Raw genomic sequence first — 23,671 nt, 5'->3', positions numbered from 1 at the left:
TCAAGAATTTTATTAAGTTAAATGCTTGACATTGTTTTGAAAATGTTCCTTAATATTTTAATTTTAACATCATATTTCCCCTGGTTGGTTTATGAACCTCATTTTTCTTTTTTTTTTTTGTTTCCCTGGCAGGTGAGCATTTCTGGATGCATATAAACAGATTCCCCCTGCCACTCCTCACCCCATCCTCAGTTCTGGCTAAAGTATTCTCAGATTGCTTTAGTAATTTTCCTTTAGTCAAGTATAACAAACCAGAAGTGGAATTGAACTTCTTAGCAACAAGAAGGAGCAAAATCCAGTACCATATACGGACTGCCTAAATCGTTGCATGTGGGAAACAGTCCTGTGTTTGCTCTTTGCAAAGAGACCATCTAATGACTTATTTTTTCCCATGAGGTCAAGAACTCTGTGAGTGTACAACAATTTATTCTCTACCTTTCCTGACAGTGAAGGAGATCTTCGAATCCTAACATTAGAATATTAATTTATCTTAAGACACTCCTTTCTTTTTTCAATCTCAAGTTTGTGAGAATAGATTTTGAGGTTCAAATCCTTGCTGAAATCAACAGAACCGAAATGTCTGAAGATGCCCTTTTTTTCTCCCTTCATACTTGAGTAATAGTTTGACTTGACATAAGTTGAAAACACTTGTCCATCAGTAGCTATCAAAGGACACTATCAAGAAAGTTAAATTAGAACCCATAGAATGGGATAAAGTATTTGCAAATGTTATGTCTGACAGAGGACACATATATAGAATATAAAATGAAAAATTACAAATCAACAATAAAAGAAAAAATAATCTAAACAAAGACTAGCTAAAATATTTGAATAAAAATTTATCCAAAGATACAAATGGCCAATAAGCACATGAAAAGATTCTCAAAATTATTCATTAGAGAAATGTCTATAAAACCATGAACCACTTCATGAACACTAGAATCATTATAATAAAAGAAGAACAAAGAGTAACCAGTGTTATCGAGGATGTGGAAAAATTGGCAACCTCATAATTGCTGAGGAGATGGAAAATGGAGCAGCCATTCTGGAAAAAGGTTGGCAATTCTTCCAAAATTTAAAGATGGAGCTACCATATAGTTCAACAATTTTACTCATATGTATATATCCAAGAGAATTGAAGATATATATTCACACAAAAAATACATATGTGAATGTTCAGAGCAGTTTTATTCATAATAACCCAAAAGTGGAAACAACCAAAATGTCCTTCTATTGATGATGTATAAATAAAATGGGGCAGGGAGACCTTCAAGATGGCAGAAGAGTAAGACGTGATCAACTTCCTTCCCACAAATACATCAGAACTACATCCACAAGTGGAACAACTCCTACAGAACACCTACTGAACACTGGCAGAAGACCTCAGACTTCCCAAAAAGTAAGAAACTCCCCCACGTACCTGGGTAGGGCAAAAGAAAAAAGAAAAAACAGAGACAAAAGAATAGGGATGGGACCTGCACCAGTGGGAAGGAGCTGTGAAGGAGGAAAATTTTCCACCCACTAGGAAGCCCCTTCACTGGCACAGACAGGGGGTGGCTGGGGGGGAACTTTGGAGCCATGGAGGAGAGCACAGCAACAAGGGTGCAGAGGGCAAAGTGGAGAAATTCCCACACAAAGGATGAGTGTCGACCAGCACTCACCAGCCTGAGAGGTTTGTCTGCTCACCCGCCTGGGCAAGTGGGGGCTGGGAGCTGAACCTCCGGTTTCGGAGGTCAGATCCCAGGGAGAGGACTGGGGTTGTCTGCGTGAACACAGCCTGAAGGGGGTTAATGCACCACAGCTGGCTGAGAGGGAGTCTTGGACAAAGTCTGGACCTGCCTAAGAGGCAAGAGACCATTGTTTTGGGTTGTGGAGTGAGGAGAGGGGATTCAGAGCACTGCCTAAATGAGCTCCAGAGATGGGCATGAGCCACAGCTATCAGCACAAACACCAGAGACTGGCACAAGATGCTAAGGCTGCCACTGCAGCCACCAAGAAGCCTGTGTGCAAGCACAGGTCACTATCCACACCTCTCCTCCCAGGAGCCTGTGCAGCCTGCCACTGCCAGGGTCCCGTGATCCAGGGACAACTTCCCCAGGAGAACACATGGAATGTCAGGCTGGTGCAATGTCACACAGGCCTCTGCCACCGCAGGCTCGCCCTGCATCCATACCCCTCCCTCCCCCTGGCCTGAGTGAACCAGGGCCCCTACTCAGCTGCTACTTTAACCCCTTCCTGTCTGAGTGAAGAACAGATGCCCTCAGGAGACCTACACAGAGACTCAGGGCCAAATCCAAAGCTGAACACCAGGAGTTCTGCAAACAAAGAAGAGAAAGGGAAATCTCTCCCAGCAGCCTCAGGAGCAGTGGATTAAATCTCCACAATCAACTTGATGTACCCTGCATCTGTGGAATATCTGAATAGACAATGAATCATACCAAAATTGAGGCAGTGGATGTTGGGAGCAATGATATACATATGTTTTTCCTTCTTCTCTTTTTGTGAGTGTGTATGTGTATGTTTCTGTGTGTTATTTTGTCTGTAGAGCATTGCTTTTACCATTTGTCCTAGGTTTCTGTCTGTCAGTTTTTTTTCTTTTTTCTTTTTCTTTTTAGTATATGTTTTAGTGCCTGTTATCATTGGTGGATTTGCTTTTTGGTTTAGTTGTTCTCTTCTTTCTTTCTTTCTTTCTTTCTTTTCTTTGTTTTTTATTCTTAATTTTAAAAAAAATTTAATAATTATTCTTATTTTTTATTTCAATAACTTTTATTTTCTTTTTTCTTTCTTTCTTCCATTTTTCTCCCTTTACTTCTGAGTGGTGTGGCTGACAGTGTCTTGGTTCTCCAGGTGGGTGTGAGGCCTCTGCCTCTGAGGAGGGAGAGCTGAGTTCAGGACATGAGTCCACCAGGGATGTCCCAGCTCCATGTAATATCAAATGGTGAAAGCTCTCCTAGAAATCTCCATCTCAACAATAAGACCCCACTCCACTCAACGACCAGCAGGCTGCAGTGCTGGACACCCTATGCCAAACAACTAGCAAGACAGGAACACAACCCCACCCATTAGCAGAGAGGCTGCCTAAAATCATAATAAGGTCACAGACACCTCCAAACAAACCACAGGACACAGACCTACTCACCAGAAAGACAAGATCCAGGCTCATCCACCAGAACACAGGCACTGGTCCCCTCCACAAGGAAGCCTACACAACTCACTGAAAAACCTTAGCCACTCTGGCAGACCCCAAAAACAACAGGAACTACGAACCTGAAGCCTGCAAAAAGGAGACCCCAAACCCAGTAAGTTAAGCAAAATGAGAAGACAGAGAAACACACAGCAGATGAAGCAGCAAGGTAAAAACCCAACAGACCAAACAAATGAAGAGGAAATAGGCAGTCTACCTGAAAAAGGATTCAGAGTAATGATAGTAAAGATGTTACAAAATCTTGGAAATAGAATGGAGAAAATAAAAGAAACCTTTAACAAGGACCTGGAAGAACCAAAGAGCAAACAAAGAATGATGAACAACCCAATAAATGAAATTAAGAATTCTCTAGAAGGAATCAATAGCAGAAAAACTGAGGCAGAAGAACGGATAAGTGACCTGGAAGATAAAATAGTAGAAATAACTACTGCAGAGCAGAATAAAGAAAAAAGAATGAAAAGAATTGACCACCATTGCAAACACTTCTGGGACTACATTAAATACAACAACATTCGAATTATAGGGGTCACAGAAGACAAAGAGAAAAAGAAAGGGACTGAGAAAATATTTGAAAAGATTTTAGTTGAAAACTTCCCTAATATGGGAAAGGAAATCATTAATCAAGTCGAGCAAGCGCAGAGAGTCCCATACAGGATAAATCCAAGGAGAAACACGGCAAGACACATATTAATCAAACTATCACATATTAAATGCAAAAAAAAAATATTAAAAGCAGCAAGGGAAAAAACAACAAATAACATACAAAAGAATCCCCATGAGGTTAACAACTGATATTTCAGCAGAAACTGTGCAAGCCAGAAGGAAGTGGCAGGACATATTTTAAATGATGATAGGGGAAAACCTACAACCAAGATTACTCTACCCAGCAAAGATCTCATTCAGATTTGATGGAGAAATTAAAACCTTTACAGACAAGCAAAAGCTAAGAGAATTCAGCACCACTAAACCAGCTTTACAGCAAATTCTAAAGGAAATTCTCTAGGCAGCAAACACAAGAGAAGGAAAAGACCTACAATAACAAACCCAAAACAATTAAGAAAATGGTAATAAGAACATACATATCAATAATTACCTAACATGTAAATGGATTAAATGCTCCAACCAAAAGACATAAGCTGGCTGAATGGATAAAAAAACAAGACCTGTATATATGCTGTCTACAAGAGAACCACTTCAGACATAGGAACACATAAAGACTGAAAGCGAGGGGATGGAAAAAATATTCCATGCAAATGGAAATCAAAAGAAAGCTGGAGTAGCAATTCTCATATCAGAAAACATAAACTTTAAAATAAAGACTACTACAAGAGACAAAGAAGGACACTACATAAAGATAAAGGGATCAATCCAAGAAGAACATATAGAAATTGTAAATATTTATGCACCCAACATAGGAGCACTTCAATACATAACGCAAATGAAAACAGCCATAAAAGGGGAAATCAACAGTAACACATTCATAGTAGGGGACTTTAACACCCCACTTTCACCAATGGGAAGATCATCCAAAATGCATATAAATAAGAAAATGCAAGCTTTAAATGATACATTAAACAAGATGGACTTAATTGATATTTATAGGACATTCCATCCAAAAACAACAGAATACACTTTCTTCTCAAAGGCTCATGGAACATTCTCCAAGATAGATCATATCTTGGGTCACAAATCAAGCCTTGGTAAATTTAAGAAAATGGAAATTGTATCAAGTATTCTTTCTGACCACAACGCTATGAGACTAGATATCAATTATGGGAAAATATCTGTAAAAAATACAAACACATGGAGGCGAAACAATACACTACTTAATAATCAAGAGATCACTGAAGAAATCAAAGAGGAAATCAAAAAATACCGAGAAACAAATGACAATGAAAACACGATGACACAAAACCTATGGGATGCAGCAAAAGCAGTTTTAAGAGGGAAGTTTATAGCAATACAATCCTACCTCAAGAAACAAGAAACATCTCAAATAAATAACCTAACCTTACACCTAAAAGAATTAGAGAAAAAAGAACAAAAATATCCCAAAGTTAGCAGAAGGAAAGAAATCGTAAAGATCAGATCAGAAATAAATGAAAAAAATAAAAAATGAAGGAAACAATAGCAAAGATCAATAAAACTAAAAGCTGGTTCTTTGAGAAGATAAACAAAATTGGTAAACCATTAGTCAGACTCACCAGGGAAAAAAGTAGAAGACTCAAATCAATAGATTTGGAACTGAAAAAGGAGAAGTACAACTGTCACTGCAGAAATACAAAGGATCACGTGACATTACTACAAGCAACTATATGCCAATAAAATGGACCACCTGGAAGAAATGGACACATTCTTAGAAGAGCACAGCCTTCCAAGACTGAACCAGGAAGAAATAGAAAATATGAACAGACCAATCACAACCACTGAAATTGAAACTGTGATTAAAAATATTCCAACAATCAAAAGCCCAGGACAAGATGGCTTCACAGGCGAATTCTGTCAAACATTTAGCAAAGAACTAACACCTATCTTTCTCAAACTCTTCCAAAATTTAGCATAAGGAGAAACACTCCCAAACTCATTCTACGAGGCTACCATCACCCTGATACCAAAACCAGACAAAGATGTCACAAAGAAAGCATACTACAGGCCAATATCACTGAGGAACATGCAAAAATCCTCAACAAAATACTAGCAAACAGAATCCAACAGCACATTAAAAGGACCCCATGATCAAGTGGGGTTTATCCCAGGAATGCAAGGATTCTTTAATATACTCAAATCAATCAATGTGATACACCATATTAACAAACTGAAGGATAAAAACCATATGATCATCTCAATAGGTGCAGAAAAAGTTTTTGACAGAATTCAACACCCATTTATGATAAAAACCCTCTAGAAAGTAGGCATAGAGGGAAGCTACTTCAACATAAAAAAGGCCATATATGACAAACCCACAACCAAACTCATTCTCAAAGGTGAAAAACTGAATCCAATTCTACTAAGATCAGGAACAAGACAAGGTTGCCCACTCTCACCATTATTATTCAACATAGTTTGTAAGTTTTAGCCACAGCAATCAGAGGAGAAAAAGAAATAAAAGAAATCCAAATCAGAAAAGAACAAGTAAAACTGTCACTGTTTGCAGATGACATGATACTATACATAGAGAATCCTAAAGATGCTACCAGAAAACTACTAGAGCTAATCATTGAATTTGGTAAAGTAGCAGGATACAAAATTAATGCACAGAAATCTCTTGCATTCCTATACACTAATGATGAAAAATCTGAAAGAGAAATTAAGGAACCACTCCCATTTACCATTGCAACAAAAAGAATAAAATACCTAGGAACAAACTTACCTAAGGAGACAAAAGACCTGTATGCAGAAAACTATAAGACACTGATGAAAAAATTAAAGATGATACAAAGAGATGGAGAGATATACCATGTTCTTGGATTGAAAGAATCAACGTTGTGAAAATGACTAAACTACTCAAAGCAATCTACAGAGTCAACGCAAGCCCTGTCAAACTGCCAATGGCACTTTTCACAGAACTAGAACAAAAACTTTCAAAATTTGTATGGAAACACAAATGACCCCAAATAGCCAAAGCATCTTGAGAAAGGAAAACGGAGCTGAAGGAGTCAGGCTTCCTGACTTCAGACTATACTACAAACTACATTAATCAAGACAGTATGGTACTGGCACAATACAGAAATATAGATCAGTGGAACAGGATAGAAAACCCAGAGATAAACTCATGCACATATGGTCACCTTATTTTTGATAAAGGAGGCAAGAATATACAATGGAGAAAAGACAACCTCTTCAATAAGTGGTGCTGGGAAAACTGGACAGGTACATGCAAAAGTATGAAGTTAGAACACTCCCTAACATCATACACAAAAATGAACTCAAAATGGATAAAAGACGTAAATGTAAGACCAGACACTGTAAAACTCTTAGAGGAAAACAGAAGCAGAACACTCTATGACATAAATCACAGCAAGATCCTTTTTGACCCACCTCATAGACAAATGGAAATAGAACAAAAATAAACAAATGGGATGTAATGAAAGTTAAAAGCTTTTGCACAGCAAAGGAAACCATAAACAAGATGAAAAGACAACGCTCAGAATGGGAGAAAATATTTGCAAATGAAGCAACTGACAAAGGATTAATCTCCAAAATATACAAGCAACTCATGCAGCTCAATATCAAAAAAGCAAACAACCCAATCCAAAATGGGCAGAAGACCTGAATAAACATTTCTCCAAAGAAGATATACAGATTGCCAACAAACATATAAAATAATGCTCAAAACCATTAATCATTAGAGAAATGCAACTCAAAACTACAATGAGGTATCACCTCACACCAGTCAGAATGGCCATCATCAAAACATCTACAAACAATAAATGCTGTAGAGGGTGTGGAGAAAAGGGAACCCTCTTGCACTGTTGGTGGGAATGTAAATTGATACAGCCACTATGGAGAACAGTATGGAGGTTCCTTAAAAAACTAAAAATAGAACTACCATACGACCCAGCGATCCCACTACTGGGCATATACCCTGAGAAAACCATAATTCAAAAAGAGTCATGTACCACAATGTTCATTGCAGATCTGTTTATAATAGCCAGGACATGGAAGCAACCTAAGTGTCCATTGACAGAAGAATGGATAAAGAAGATGTGGCACATATATACAATGGAATAGTACTCAGCCATAAAGAAAAACAAAGTTGAGTTATTTGTAGTGAGGTGGATGGACTTAGAGTCTGTCATACAGAGTGAAGTAAATCTGAAAGAGAAAAACAAATATCATATGCTAACACATATATGTGGTATCTAAGAAAAATAAAAAATAAAAAAATAAAAGGTTCTGAAGAGCCTAGGGGCAGGACAGGAATAAATATGTAGATATATATAATGGACTTTAGGATACGGATAGGAGGAAGGGTAAGCTGGGACAAAGTGAAAGAGTGGCATGGACTTATATATACTACCAAATGTAAAATAGATAGCTAGTGGGAAGCAGCTGCATAACACAGGTAGATCAGCTTGGTGCTTTGTGACTACCTAGAGGGGTGAGATAGGGAAGGTGAGAGGGTGGTGCAAGTGGGAGGAGATATGGGGATATATGTATATATATAGCTGATTTACTTTGTTATAAAGCAGAAATTAACACACCATTTTAAAGCAATTATACTCCAATAAAGATGTTAAAAAAAAATGTGGCAAATCCTTAAAGTGGAATATTATTCAATCAGAAAAGGAATGAAGTACTGATACATGTTATGAAACTGATGAACCTTGAAAACATTACATTATGTGAGAGAAACCATACACAAAAAGCCAAAAATTATGATTCTGTTTATATGAAATGTCCAAAATTGGCAATTCCATAGAGACAGAAAATAAGTTAAGTTTTGCTAAGGGGTTTAGGGAGATGGGCAATGACAAGAGACTACTATTGGTTACAAGGTTGTTTTTCAGGATGATAAAAATGTTTTGGAGTTTGATAGTGGTTATGGCTGCACAACTCTGTGAATAGACTGAAAAGTACTCAATTCTATACTTTAACACTTAATTTTATCTCAATTGAAAATTAAACAAACAAAAATAAAGCAACCCCTACCATATATTTATCATACAACATGGAGCATGGCATATAGAAAACCCATAATATACACTAGCTATATTACTGTTTTATCAATTTGTCTTAAAATGACAATTGCAAACAGTGGATTGTAGTAATGCCTTATTCAATTTTATACAATATAAAATGTGGTGGGAAAGAAGACATGATATATAGAATTATGTGTTCCAAAGACATAATGCTAAAATAAAAACTCAGCATATTGAGACAACTGTAGTCTTAATTATCTTCATTCTCTAGACAGATGCATTACTCCCTGATGTCACAGACTTAACATGAATACAATTTTATATGCTATATTATCTAGTACAAGAAGCGTTCTTCACTTACTGGTAGCTATGAAAAATTTTTGGCCACATATCCAACCTTAGCAACAGAAGAACTCACGTGGCTTTCTCGCATAATCACGTAAGGATTTTTTTTTTTTTCCAAAGAAATCAAGGTGGGGGAAAGCTATATAGGTCAAAGAAATTATTTTGAGTTTTTATTTTATATTTTAAAATTTTACTTTAGACTCTAGCTCCTTGTCACTTGAATGTGTAACATGGGATACATAGGCGATATTGTAATCTCACTGCATACTACAAGGTAGGTATTTGTTAACTATGGCAAATAAAAAGGTACATTCTAGTTTCTGAACAAATAAAAGACTAGTACCGATGGCTGTTGGTTTACACTCAAACCCAATATTGGTTATTACACTGAAGGAAGAGTCATGGTATAATGATTAGAGAAACAGAGTCAATTGTTACTTCCTAAGTGAGACAAAAATTCATGGCACTGCCTTGGGGGAATAACTTGGAGGAAATTTTGATTTGTGTTCTTTTTCCTATGCCATATTGTTCTCTTCAAAAGAGCCACTGCAACTTGCATACTGCCAGGCAGTGAATCAGCTGTGTCCATGCAGATCTTGCCATAATTTGTTGATAACAAGACTTTGCTGTTAGTCTGGCTTCAACTAATTGGACCTTGGATTGGCATCCAAGTCAAAGGCAGTTTTCTATGTACTGGGCATTGCTAGGAATCTATGAGGCACTTTGAGATGAGAATTGTCCCCAGAAATGATGCCTTATGCCATAATTTTACCTATTAACTCAATCAGGTTTGATCTTGGGGAGTATTGTAGTGGAGAATTTTTTAAAAACTGACAGTAAGCAATAACCACTAGGAAGTAAATCACAGAGGAAGTCAATGGCATGAGATATGGAGAGGAGGTGAGCTATTTCATAATGGAACTGAAGCAGAACAAAAACAAAACAGGAGAGGCTTAAGCATGAAAATAGTAGACTACTAGAGTTGGTATTGGGTCACTAAAATTTGTGAGAAATGCTGTATTACATATCAGATGTGTTTGATACTTGGGTCATATAATTTTCTATACAGCCTTACTTCCACAATGGATTCTTTACCAAATAAGACAGACTAAAAGACAGTATCTAAGATTACCATCCTGCTCAGCACTGCTTCCTAAAGGGTCAGCAGCCTATGTGATAGTATTTGAGGCAAACAATAACCTTATATACTTTAAACATCTAAAATTATACCACTTAAGGTGTATTCTTGGTGAAATGTTTTCAAGTATGTTCTCTTGATATGCAAAAAACCTATCTAATTGAACTTTAGAATACCTTAATAGAAAGGAACTGAATTGTCTAAAAAAGGAAGAAAGACATTAAGTTCCAAAAATTCCAATCCAGAGTGTTAATTCTCTATATTTCCCCCAAACAGGAACATAGGTAGTTAGATAGCTAGCTAATAAAAGCAATACATAGAGCTTTTACATGGACACAAAAGCCAAAATTCTTCAATATATTTGAAAAAATATATAAGAAAACTTTTATATAATATTACCTGGGAAAAATGATTTGGTGTTCATATTTTCCATATTATAATTGGGGGCTATATAATTTAAAGTATTCATACAATTTTTATTTAAAACACAAACTTTTAGAGCTTGAAAAAGTTCCCAAACATTTATTAATATTCTGTAATTTTGCTAATGAGCAAATTGAAGAAAGAGGAGGTAAACCAGAAGAACAAAAAGGTAAGTTGCTTTAGTTCATAGTTATTTTATTTATTTTCCTTTTAAAATTTTTCTTAGATGATGGCAGACAAGAATAAGAAATGCAGTGCTGAAGACCTCAGAGTTGAAGTATCAATATTTGTTTTTGAAATGCTCTATGATTTTGCTTACCTATGAATGTCTAAATCAGTACATTTGTAATTAAACTTCAATATCTTTCTAGTGTGTATTTCTAAATATATGAAAGGTACTTAGTCAACTATCTGACCTATTTCAGGTCTTCAAAAAAGCTAATTAGCACTTCTTACAATCCATATGATAAGAAGTACAAATTTAGGAACTATCTTTATTAAGTTACTCTTTTTTCAAATATTTGTATAGGACTTTACAATTTACAAGTGATTTCATATTCATTATCATCATCAGATATTTATCTAATTAATAACCTTGAATCAGTGGCAAATCAGGAAACGGAGGCTCATAGTTTAACTGCTGGCCCCAAATCATGACAATATCAAATGGTAGATTCAAAACTGACACCCAGAACTTCTGAATCCAAATATAGTTCTCCCCATCTCCAAGTTACTCCATAATAGAGATCGATTGAATCCTATCATATTGACCCCTGGTGCCTATTGATGTGTCACTCTTTTTCTAAACCTGTGTTGCCCACTCTCCATGGACCTTTCAAGGTGGAATCAATTAAGTGCAAAGATATAGCTAGATTTGTCTGTCCACTAATGTGGGAACGAACCACCTTAATTAAGTTTTCATCAATTCACATTAACTGTTTCTTCCTCTAGGCTGCATTACTCTGGTCTCTCCATGATAGTTCTGCACTTTTTTCTTCATACCAAATGATTTTTACATGTTGTATGAATATCAGACTGTGAAAACTTTGAGAATAACTTGATGTCTACTCATCTTGGTATATTTAACATCACTGTCAACAGTTTAATGCATATTGGTCAACACAGGAAAATATCAAGAATTAAAAACATATATATGCTCCAAATAAGCCCACAGTTTACCTAAAGTTAATGATAATTGATGACAGTAATACTATATTTTAGCATACATTTTTAGTATTAATAAAATATTTTCTAAAAATAATATCAATAAAGTAAGAATCTTACCTAGACCATGCCTATGTGTTGACATTGGTGGTAAGACAGTCCAAGTCTTGGTTTTGGGGTTGTAACATTCAACAGTGTTCAATGTCTTTAAGCCATCTCGACCTCCAATTACAAAGAGTTTGTCATCAATAACAGCCACACCAAACTGCAGTCTCCTGCCGTTCATCATCCCTGCCTGGATCCACAAATTTGTTCTGAGGTCATATTTCTCTATGGTTGTAGCGCCTGATAAAACATAAAATCACATAGTCACCATTTACTACTAATCCAACAAAGAGTCTTCCCAAGACACTGTACAAATTAGGATGTGAAAACATTCTTGTCATGTTCATTTTTCTTGAAGAAAAAAAATGGCAGAAAAACAAAGTAATATAAGTACTTTATTTTCTCTTCTTGGCAGACACTAATGATTAAAGTAGACACAAATGTTCAGCTTGTTTGAATTACATAATGGTCTCATGCTAAACTATTGATTCAATAGAATCATTGTTGGGCATGACACAGTTCTGTGAGTAGATTTTACAACTCCCCTTTATCACTGTTTGCTATAAAAAATGCAACACAATCCTAGCCTAAAAAGACATTTATTAAAGCCCTTTTAAATAGCTAAGTTATGTGTGTTATCTGTATAATTTCTGAAAGTGAAGAGAAGTTAATAAATTCTTTACCAAATTTCTCTTTAAATTTGTCTTTTGCCTTAAATAGCAGAAGGGTTTAAAAGTCAATTTTAACATATGTAAACAAATGTCAGCTGTGCTTTTTATTAAACCTTATTTTTAAAAAATGCATTCGGGGAATAGCAATAGAATTTAGAGACATAAAATGATCTTCTATCTTTATCAAATGTTAGAATCTCTAAACAAAATAGCTTATCTTTCCTAAAAGCTTTTTATGTATAAATTTGAGAAATGCAGTAAATCTGACTAATAAAATAGAAATCGAAAGAATAAGCTAAATTGCTGATGAGGTATGTTTTAAGGGATTCAATTAAACATTTCACATTAAAAACATTTACCTTGAACTAGTTCACAACTGTTTTATGATAAAATATAAACCAGCAAACACTGATCTTGCTTCAGTGTTTGATCTTAATGTTTACACTCACATTCAGCAACATTTCATTTTCAGTGATTAAATATCACTACATTTACAAGTCAACATTCTTGTGTACTTTCACTTATGCACTAAAGATCATTTAACTTGTAATGTATTACAAGTTTGCAAACTAGGGAAGACATTCCTCAGGGGACTCATTTACTCTGTAGAACATAACCAGCAATGAACTAAATAAATATAAACAACTTGGCAGGAAAAGTTTTGCTAATGGAAGTAAAATGGTATAATTTATGCTCAATTTTTATTCAAAAGTGACAAAGCTGTAACAATATAAATACTGAGTTAGAATGAATTAAATCTGTTTTTTTTTGAAGTTATACAAAAGCAAGTTATTTTGAAGTTATTCATACAACTAAACATGAAGTATTATAAGACTATTATTATTTTTAAAGTAAAAATAAACTGGAATATTCATAAAAGTCATTTGATACTGTTTAGTAACATGATATATATTATTTAAACAAAAGTGCTTCTTTTATGCTTAATTGTATTTATTATGTTTTATTGATATGTTAAATGCTTTATTCAAATATGTACAAATTGAAATTCCAAGGTGAACTAAAGTATTAAATAATTTCAAGGTCATGTGAATTCTCAGAGCTTGATAGCATTGGGATTACATGAATGCCTAACTAAAAATTAAGAGTTGTATGCAAATACCTCTCTCTTATGACTAACTCTTGACGAATCATGGCAGAAGAAATAGTGTAACCTAATCTTAATTAACCCAATCCCAAGAGACACATATTTTGCAGGTCTGGAAGTAAATATCTTCCACTACTTTCTTCTCCAAAACCTTGGTCAAATTCTTTGCAGGGAGTTTAAGGTGCAGTCATCCTTCTCAGAGAAAATCTTTGAGAATGTGTGAGGTTAAGGGCCTCTGAGCAATAAAAGGTGTTGGTATTCAAAGGGGAAAGTGAGAACTTGATTTGAGTTTCAGTCTCATTCAAACAAGTTAGATGTGTCTTCAACCTCAACACCTGGCAGGATTTTTTACTTTTACACTGTTTTTCCTCTAGCTGCTGTTTTCAGAGGTGACCTATACATTTTATCCTAAAGTTGCTACATCAGAAATAGGAGTCCATTCCTGTTTTCCTTTTTTTTTTTTTTTTTTTTTTTAATTTAAAAGCTGTTTTAATTTACTATGGCTGCTGAGAAAATTTATCTCAAATTTTGAAGTTTAACAAACACACATTTATTATCTTACAGTTCTGGAAGTCAGAAGTTCAAATTACATTTTGTGTTAAAATCAGGGTGTTGGCAGGGCTTTCTTTTCTTTCAGGAGGCTCTAAAGAAGATATATTTTCACTCCACTCTTCAATTCTGCTTAGTCAAAAAAAGTTTAATAATACAAAACAAAGATTTCTTGATTTGTAGAGCTTACTTATAGTAGTCAATAAGTTGATTATTTTCATATTCAGACTGTAATATAAATGTTTTATCTAGTTTTTAATGATCACAAAGTTAAAAAAACGCTTGCTCTTTTTCTAATGAAAGTTATTAGTGATAATATTCTTTAAGGTATTTTCTCACCAGCATACTTCATTAGTTGTCTGTATAAACTTCCCAACTGTATTATACTTTTAAAAATTTATCAATTTGTTTGTGAGTTCTGTTGTTTTCTTTTGCTTATAAGAGTGTATGTATCCCCTTGGTTGTTTCCTGAGTTAGAGGAAGAAGGACAAAGCCATTCTCTCTGAGCAATGTTATCCTGAGCTGTTCCTTAAAGTAAAGGCAATATTTGTCATTACATAAATTAAAAAGAGAATATGAATAAGAGTGGACTCCTGTGCTGGTAAGTAATACAGTTGAAAGAAATAAAAAAAGGAAAGTTTATTTTAAGACATAGTTACTCTCGGGTTCCTCTGTTCATGAAACCATCTCTGGTTATCTCAAATGCCTGCAAAGCAGAGGCACAACTCTAAAATGTGTGACTGCAGGCACAATAGCATCCAGACTGCTTTCATAAACTCTCTGTCAATAATCTGAATGACCTTGGAAGATGGCCTCCAGCTGCAGATGAGAACACAGCCTCTCCAACCCCTTGTTTTCAGCCTTTTGAGATCTTGAGCAGAGAATCCAGACATGCTTTCCTGGACTCCTGACCTACTGTGAGCTAAAAGACGGCACTTGTTTTAAACAGGTCTTTATGGCAGTGTGTTACAGCAGCAATAGAGTTTACTTAATTTGCATTTTAAAAATTTATAAAGTATTTGTTTTCCAAGTTCAATAACATAACTAGAAGGTATTAGATAAAATATGACTACAAAAGTGTTTTCCTCATGACAAAACAAATTGCAGGCTCCTTTCTCAAAATATAAAACAGAGAATAAGTGCTCAAGATGTTATTAAAGTGTGGTTCTGGGTCTCTTTGGAGTTGTTCATTCATACATCCAAATGTGATTATTTGGAGAAGAAAAATAGGAATTAATACTTGCATGTTCTATTTTGGCATTACAGATAGCAAGACTTATTCCATATCTATAATTCAAATAATTAATAATCTTACTTATTTTGAACACAACACAGAATAAAATGATAGGAGTTTTCTGAACAGACAAAACAGATGTCACAAAAATATCCAATAAAGAAGGTAAAACTCTTATTCAACTCAACAGAAAGGACCTAAGGTATTCTCACAGATCCTTTTTACTATAATTTTAATACAATGTTAATAAGCTTAGTTACTTGATTTTCAAGACTTTTTACAAACCTACAAGTCAAAATGATCTGGGGAAGTTGAAAGTAGCAATAGCTGATAGTGAGGGAATAACCAGAAAAATAAAAAAAAAAAAATTGTTTTAACTCAAATAGAACAATCATTTATAGCTATTAAAAAAAAAAACACATTATATAGTGACTAAAGAGCATTTTGGCCCAATAATAATGGTGATCCTGATGCCATCAAATCATTTGGAAAAGGTTAAATTAGTCAGATGTATTCTTTTTAAGAAAACAGTAAATATTGAGAAGCATTCTGAATTTTTTTAAAGCAAAAGATATGTTTCATGATACTTAAGACATCAAGCTTTAAAGAAGGTATTATTATAAAAATTACTTATTTCTTGAATTTTTCATAGAATAAAATTTTCATTGACTTTCATGTATCTACACACTTATGAAAAATATAACTTCGAGATAACATTCTTACACTTATATAAAAAGGTAGTATTGCAAAGAAAATATTTTTCAAGCACAAATAAAAGTCTTTACTTTTTAGGTAATTCGTTATATTTTATTAGGATGGCATTGTAACATTTCATAATCATCAAAATACTTTCATGTGCACCAAATAAACAACCAACGAAATTCTACATCCCCCCAGTATAAATATTTGTAAAATGATAGTAAACTGATAAATAGCTATGTACAGACAGTCCCCGACTTTCAATGGTTTGACTTATGAATTCTCCGACTTATGATTGTGTGGAAGTGATATGTATTCATTAGAAATTGTAAGTCGAATTTTGAATTTTAATCTTTTCCTGGGCCAGCAATATGCAGCACAATACTCTCTTGTGAAGGTGGGCAGGGCAGTGAGCCGCAGCTCCCAGGCAGCCATGTAATCACGAGAGTAAACAACTGATAACTCTTACAGCCATTCTGTTTTTCACTTTCAGACAGTATTCAAAAAACTACATAAGATTTTCAACACTCTGCTATAAAATAGACTTTGTGTTAGTTGATTGTGCCCAACTGTAGGCTAATATAAGTGTTCTGAGAATGTTTACGGTGGGCTTGGCTAAGCTCTGATGTTCTGTAAGTTTGGTGTATTAAATGAATTTTCAACTTACTATACTTTAAACTTTCAATGGGGTTATCAACATGTAAACCCATTGTAAGTTGAGGAAGATTTGTATAGAGATATAAATGTATATATATCATTAAGCTTAATGCTTTATTTTGAAGTAGGTATATACATCTCAAAAACCAAGCATTTTGCTTAATTTATACTAATTTCACTAAAATCAAGAAGTACAAAATGATGCCAACTTCTTGGCTCATAACCAAGGGAGCAAAAGTATGGAATATCATTTTAATTATTTGTATTTCATGTAATAGTCCACCTTAATAATTAAAACTTATCTTTAAAATCTTAGAAAAAATTTAAAGTTTCTGGATGTTGGCAAATAAGTAAAATACAAAAATCAATGCAATTTTTAAAAATGAAAATAACCTAGATTGTGTAAAGAACAGAAGAACCTATTTAAATAGCACCACTAAAAGTAAATTATCTAAAAATAAAATCAGCAAAATAGGTTACAAATCTAGATAAAGAAAAAAAGTAAAACTCTGTTGAATAATGTCAGTTTGAATGAATACAAAGAATCATACTAATTTTGAATGAGATGGTTTGTTATTGTGCAAATGATAATTATTATCTTATAATCACAATTTATATAATAATATTTGTACAAGGTATTTATAAAATTATACTTGTGTTTCTCTGGAAATTTGAAAGTCAAATATTAGTAAATACATTTTTTTTTAAATTAATTTATTTATTTATGGTTGTGTTGGGTCTTCGTTTCTGTGCGAGGGCTTTCTCTAGTTGCGGCAAGTGGGGGCCACTCTTCATTGTGGTGCGTGGGCCTCTCACTATCATGGCCTCTCTTGTTGCGGAGCACAGGCTCCAGACGCGCAGGCTCAGTAGTTGTGGCTCACGGGCCTAGTTGCTCCGCCACATGTGGGATCTTCCCGGACCAGGGCACGAACCCGTGTCCCCTGAATTGGCAGGCAGATTCTCAACCACTGCGCCACCAGGGAAGCCCAGGAAATACATTTTTAAAAGCCAGGCAATTTCCAATACAAAGGAATCTTGAGGAAAAAATGCCCTACCAGATATTAAAAAGTATTGTGTAACTAGAGATTTTAAAAAGATGACTTTATTATGAATGAGAATAGCTATATTAATAAATATGAAAAGAAAGCCAGAAATAACTCTAATACATGTGAGTATAATATAATAAACATGGCTGTTCAAATCAGTGAAAAAACATTTTATTATTCAAATAAATAGTATTAAGATAAACAGTTGTCCTCTGGAGAAAAATAAATAACTTAGATTCCTGCCTTACTCATTACACCAGAATGAGGTTTAGATGAGACAGGGCTAGAGCACAGCACACAATGCCACAGAACTAGCATATGTGTGGTTCTCTTCTCAGGGCTCCACATGCATTAACAGGGATGGAGATTTTAAGTAACCTGCCTTCGGTCACACTCTACTACAACCTTAAACATCCTAGAAGATGAAAACGTAGTTGATGAATTTTCACTTCTAGGTGGGCATAAGATCAAAAATCCATGAGGGAAAGCATGAGACCCAGAAATTTTTAAGTAAATATATATATATATATATATATATATATATATATATATGTATGATCACTAACAACCTCAATATAAAGTATAGTTACATCAAAAATAAACTAATTTAAAAAACCCAAAGACTGAGAACATTAACAACAAAAATGTTTTATAAATATAACAAGGAGTGAATTTCCTTGATATGTAAAAAGCTTTTATAAATCAAGAAGTAAATTAGAAACATTAAAATAGAAATACACTAATGACATTAGCAGGTAATTAATAGAAAAGTAATATGAATACCATGTAAATGTTGAAAGATTTACTTAAGCTTTCCTAAAATTAAATAATAATTTTATTAAATAAATAATCTTAATAATTTATTTATTAATAATCTTAATAATCTTATTACATTTCCAACAAATTTAGAAAATGTGTAATTTTGATATTCACATCAAAACCAACTGGTTGATATTAAATCGATGCAACTATTATGGGAGGTGTGGAGTGTATGCGTGTGTGTGTGTAATAAAATACATGGAGCATATAGGAAATGGGGGGAGTTGAATTTTTGATTTGTAACTTCCTATTTTAAAGAGTTTGCCATAAATACATCTTAGTTCTGTTATTAAAATACTAATTCATTATTTTTAAAAGCAGCTTTTGGTGTTGCTAAAGATGTCATAGGAAAGAGACTTTAAAAAAGTAACTCAAAGCTTGTAGTTATTATTTCTATCATTATTACTAAGCCACCATTTTTACAGTAAAAAGCTCATGTATTAAAATAACTTTTTTTTTTTTTTTTACTAATTTTTGGTCATGGTATTCTAATTATTTATTTATTTATTTATGGCTGTGTTGGGTCTTCGTTTCTGTGGGAGGGTTTTCTCTAGTTGTGGCAAGCAGGGGCCACTCTTCATCACGGTGCGTGGGCCTCTCACTATCGTGGCCTCTCTTGTTGCGGAGCACAAGCTCCAGTCACGCAGGCTCAGTAGTTGTGGCTCACGGGCCTAGTTGCTCTGCAGCATGTGGGATCTTCCCAGACCAGGGCTCGAACCCGTGTCCCCTGCATTAGCAGGCAGATTCTCAACCACTGTGCCACCAGGGAAGCCCTAAAATAACTATATAGCAAAAGAACACATATTAAAACATTATTACAAGTATACTTTATTTTTTTCATTTTCTTAAGAAATGTTCACTGAATGTAAACTCATATTACTTGAAATTTTCCCATTAAATATTTATTTTTATAACTAACATTTGCCTAAATTAAACCAAGCCCTTGTTATTTATATTATTATTAAAATATTCTTTTAAGATACTTCTTAAAAACCTTTTTAAAAGTTTTAAAACTTTTCAAAACACTTTCCATATAATATTTATTAGAATTTTTCTACCCTTTGTGAATGAAAGGAAATGTCAGCACTTGTGAATGAAAGGAAAAATGACTATTATGACAACTGGGTTCTAGTTGTAGTATTACTGACTGTATGACACAAACAAAAGTCATTCAAATGCCTTTTCATCAGTATAGTAAAAAAAACATGAGAGCTCATTGATCTCCACCTAAACTATAAACTCTTGGAAAGTACATTTTTGTCTTTTTCATAAATGAGCACCCACCCTTACAAAGATATATTAATTGAAGGCTCTCTATGATCTACTAATGTTTATTCAAATTGAGGGTTTATATTAGTACCACATTAGGTGAAAATGCAGTGACTTCTACTTATGTTTAAACCTTTTACTTCTCCTTCTCTGTGAGTCTCTATTATGGAAGTAAGCTGAGGTAGTGCTGCAAACTCTCTCTTTCTTTGACAGAGAAGAACCACACATTGGAGGATTAAGATCTGGTACTTATGAAACATGCATAAACACACACAGGCTTTTTCTCCCTGTGGGTCTGTAAAAGGAGACTTGATTTAGAAAAAGGATGTACTTATGTATTGAACATTCACTGGGAGATTGATCAAAAAGAATGTACTCTGTACAAATAATTTATAATTATGATGGCATTTTATCATAATACACTAATTTATTACTCAATCCACATTCATTGAAAGATGTACACAATGTACAGTTAAGTGGCCCAAATCCTGTGACCACTAAAAGGCAAAATAAAGATTTTACTAGACTAAATTTTGAAGAATTTAACTTATAATTTTAACCCTGATCCATCCTCAGAAGAGACACTGGAAATGGTTACAACCAAGATAGTCACTAAGCTTTGTGTCTTTCTAGTGAAGATGGGCCCATGAAAGAAAACTTCACTGACAGGTGATTCACTTTTCAACTGAGAGAACCTTCCTTCACTCTTCATTACAGAACATAGCTTCTAGGAGCTGAAAGTCCTTTGTCTGCAGACTCATTGAGAGCAATGTAAACAACCAGAATTTAATTTAACACATGAGCATCTTTCCTGATTTTAAAGACTGTCAAGGAAGCAGTTGCCTTGACTTTACTTTGTTCTTCCCCTGAGACCCTTCGGGAAGAAGTATGGTTCTTCCCTAAAATATCTCTTAGCAGCCTGATAAGTCAACACCTACTCCAGAAGAAAACTCTTTGTGTCTGAAAAACAAACTGGGTTTAGGCTGACATGATGTTATTTGTAATTTTGATTGTTTCTACAGCTTGGTGCAAACTGATGACCTTGAAATGGTAATCTCCAATGATATATTTCAAGTTCACTGAAAACGTACTGAAGTGGAACTGAAGTGACTGAATGGAATTACTGAGGCAGACATTAAATAGTAGTCTTCAAAAGGGCAAATATGAAAGAATAAGTTTTCTTTTATTATATTGTTTTTCTTCAGAAAAAGTCATACAGTATTTTAAAGTTATTTCCTCCACCTAACTGCAAATGCTCAGATATCTCTGGCACACAATTGTAAGTGAATCATTTTCTTAAAGCCATATGATGATCACTACTAAGCTAAATGCTTTAGAAATTATCCAGTTGTAGAACTGCAGTATGAAAAGCTGTTCTTTAAAAGTTCTTGATAGTGCAGTTTGTTCAGTTCAAGCCAAGGAGTAAAAATCAGGTCAAGATGGTTAATTCCACTTATCTATTTCAATTTCCATTTTTGCCTTTCAACAATACTGGCAATGATGGAAAGTGTGATGAGACAAATTCAGGATAAAATGATCTGGCCAAGTCCTTTGAATAGAAAGAGAGAAATATCAGTCCATCCCTACAGTTAGATAATTTTAAAATTTTACATTTATGAAAATCCAAGGTACCCATTAAATAGTCAAATATCATAATATATGCTCAATAATAAAATGATTCAATAAAAAAATTTCAAGGAAATTAAGATTTACTGCATAGTTAAGAATTAATGCTTTTTCTCCTTTTATGTTTTTTTTTTTCACCAAGATTCCTATTATTGTTAGCTATATTAAAATTTGCTTTGAGTTCACATGAAAGATGTAGAGCTGTCTGATCAGACACCTGGTTGTTAATGAAAATCAGTAACTTGACCTGTGGATGCAAGGAGGCTGTCAACAAGGAGGCGATGCAAACATGTAGAATAAAGGATGGTTTTAATTCTTTCTCCTGTCCACTCAGTCAATCACAATCTAAGGGAAGAGTCACTGCTATTGTGGTGTTGACATGCCATCAGCATACTTGATATATATTTTTAACTAGGCTCTAATTGGTTTTCACAGCTAGCATGCATAAGATAAACAGAACGATGTAATGATGCAGTTTTCTTATTTTTTTTCTCTTTTACCTCCAAAATGTATCAATTTGAAAGATTCTCTCTTTTTAACTCTTTGTTGACTCTTTCTTTGGAACTAAATAGTCTCTTATAAATGCCTTAGTCTAAGCTGGAGGGACCCCTGTTTGCCTGCTGCCATGCTGGATGCAGGACAGCACAGTGGGACTGCCTTGTGTCAAGAAGAGATCAGTGCCTCTCAGAATCTTGATTCCCCTTTAACCAAAGCAAAGGAGTGCTTCTTATTCATACGCTTGTGCCTGTCAGTCTCCTACCCTAACATTCTAGTCCTCTTTCTCTGCAGTATGATTGTACAATATCTCCTCAAATATAGATGGTCCTAGCTTTGCATGGTTCTGGTATGAATAAATTTCAGTTACCATGGCTTAGTTAAATAAAACAGCCCCTCCCAGTTTTAGTTACCACAACATATTAACTGTGAATAACTGCATAAAATACAAACTTTGCTACTAGCTCTTCAGTCCACAAATCACTACTTAAATAACAGATGTGCCTCATGATCAGAAACGAATCACCTCACTTTTTCCAAAGTCTGCAGGTGATTGGTCATTGCACTTCTGTTGCTGAGTTCATGCACAGACCCTAGTGTTGCTTTTTTGTCTCCTATGAGAAACTCACTGTCATTTAAAAATAAAAAAAGATAATTGAAGAAAGTATTTGCCAACAAAGAAGTTAAGTGGAGCATATAAAGAAAAAGTGAGAACACTGAAAGTGATATTACAGTAGATACACATACTTCCATACCCAGTTGGTTGAGGATGGCTCCTGGAGCTTTGTTTGCACAGTTGGGCTTCCTGTGTAAGGGTCATGCAGTCTGAGCTTGCTCCCAGTACCTCAAAGAATGCTCCTAAGAGGATAAACAGGTAGGCCAGAAGGCTGCTTATGGTGGGACATTGTAAACATGTACAGAAACTGTCCACTCCAGCTGCCAATAAATTAGAGTTGGGTCAAGGGAATATACATTTGGCACCACAAGTTTCCTAGAAATATGATATAGAGATATATTTTCTTCTATAACAGAGGTTGGAAAACTTTCTTCCATGAAGGGTCAGATAGTAAAAAACAGAGCCTTTGTGGGTTTCCTTATGGGTCTCTTTGTTGCAACCATATGGGCATTGTAGAGTGAAAGCAACTGTAAACAATAGGCAAACAAATGAGTGAGTCACAATTAAATTTTATGGACATTGAAATTTGAATTTCACAAAATGCTAATATTCACTAAATTCATCATGAAATATCATTCTTTGTTTGATTATTTTCAACTATTATAATGTATAAACCAAAGCCATACAAAACAATTGGTGGGTTAGTTTTGGCTTTTAGTCCATTGTTTGACAGTCCTTACTCTTAAAATACCAATAAAATATAAATATTTGGAGAAAAAGACACCCAACAAGTGTTTATTGGTCATAATAAATCAAAGAACTCTTCCTTTTAGAAAAAAAATTATTAAATTTTCATATAGCAA

At 34.4% G+C, this 23,671-nt stretch overlaps 1 protein-coding gene across 2 annotated transcripts in view; it reads right to left on the bottom strand.

Moving 5' to 3' along the window:
- Positions 1-23,671, bottom strand: part of KLHL1 (kelch like family member 1) — a 424,036-nt gene that overhangs the window by 72,203 nt on the left and 328,162 nt on the right. For both annotated transcript variants that reach the window (XM_007186194.2, XM_007186195.2), the window contains one exon: positions 12,038-12,262. In XM_007186194.2, coding sequence (XP_007186256.1) covers positions 12,038-12,262 — 225 coding nt within the window. The remainder of the gene's footprint in view (positions 1-12,037; positions 12,263-23,671) is intronic.

Source organism: Balaenoptera acutorostrata, chromosome 18, assembly GCF_949987535.1.
Source record: "Balaenoptera acutorostrata chromosome 18, mBalAcu1.1, whole genome shotgun sequence".
Classification (NCBI taxonomy): domain Eukaryota; kingdom Metazoa; phylum Chordata; class Mammalia; order Artiodactyla; family Balaenopteridae; genus Balaenoptera; species Balaenoptera acutorostrata.
This window is presented reverse-complemented; position numbering and strand designations above follow the sequence as displayed.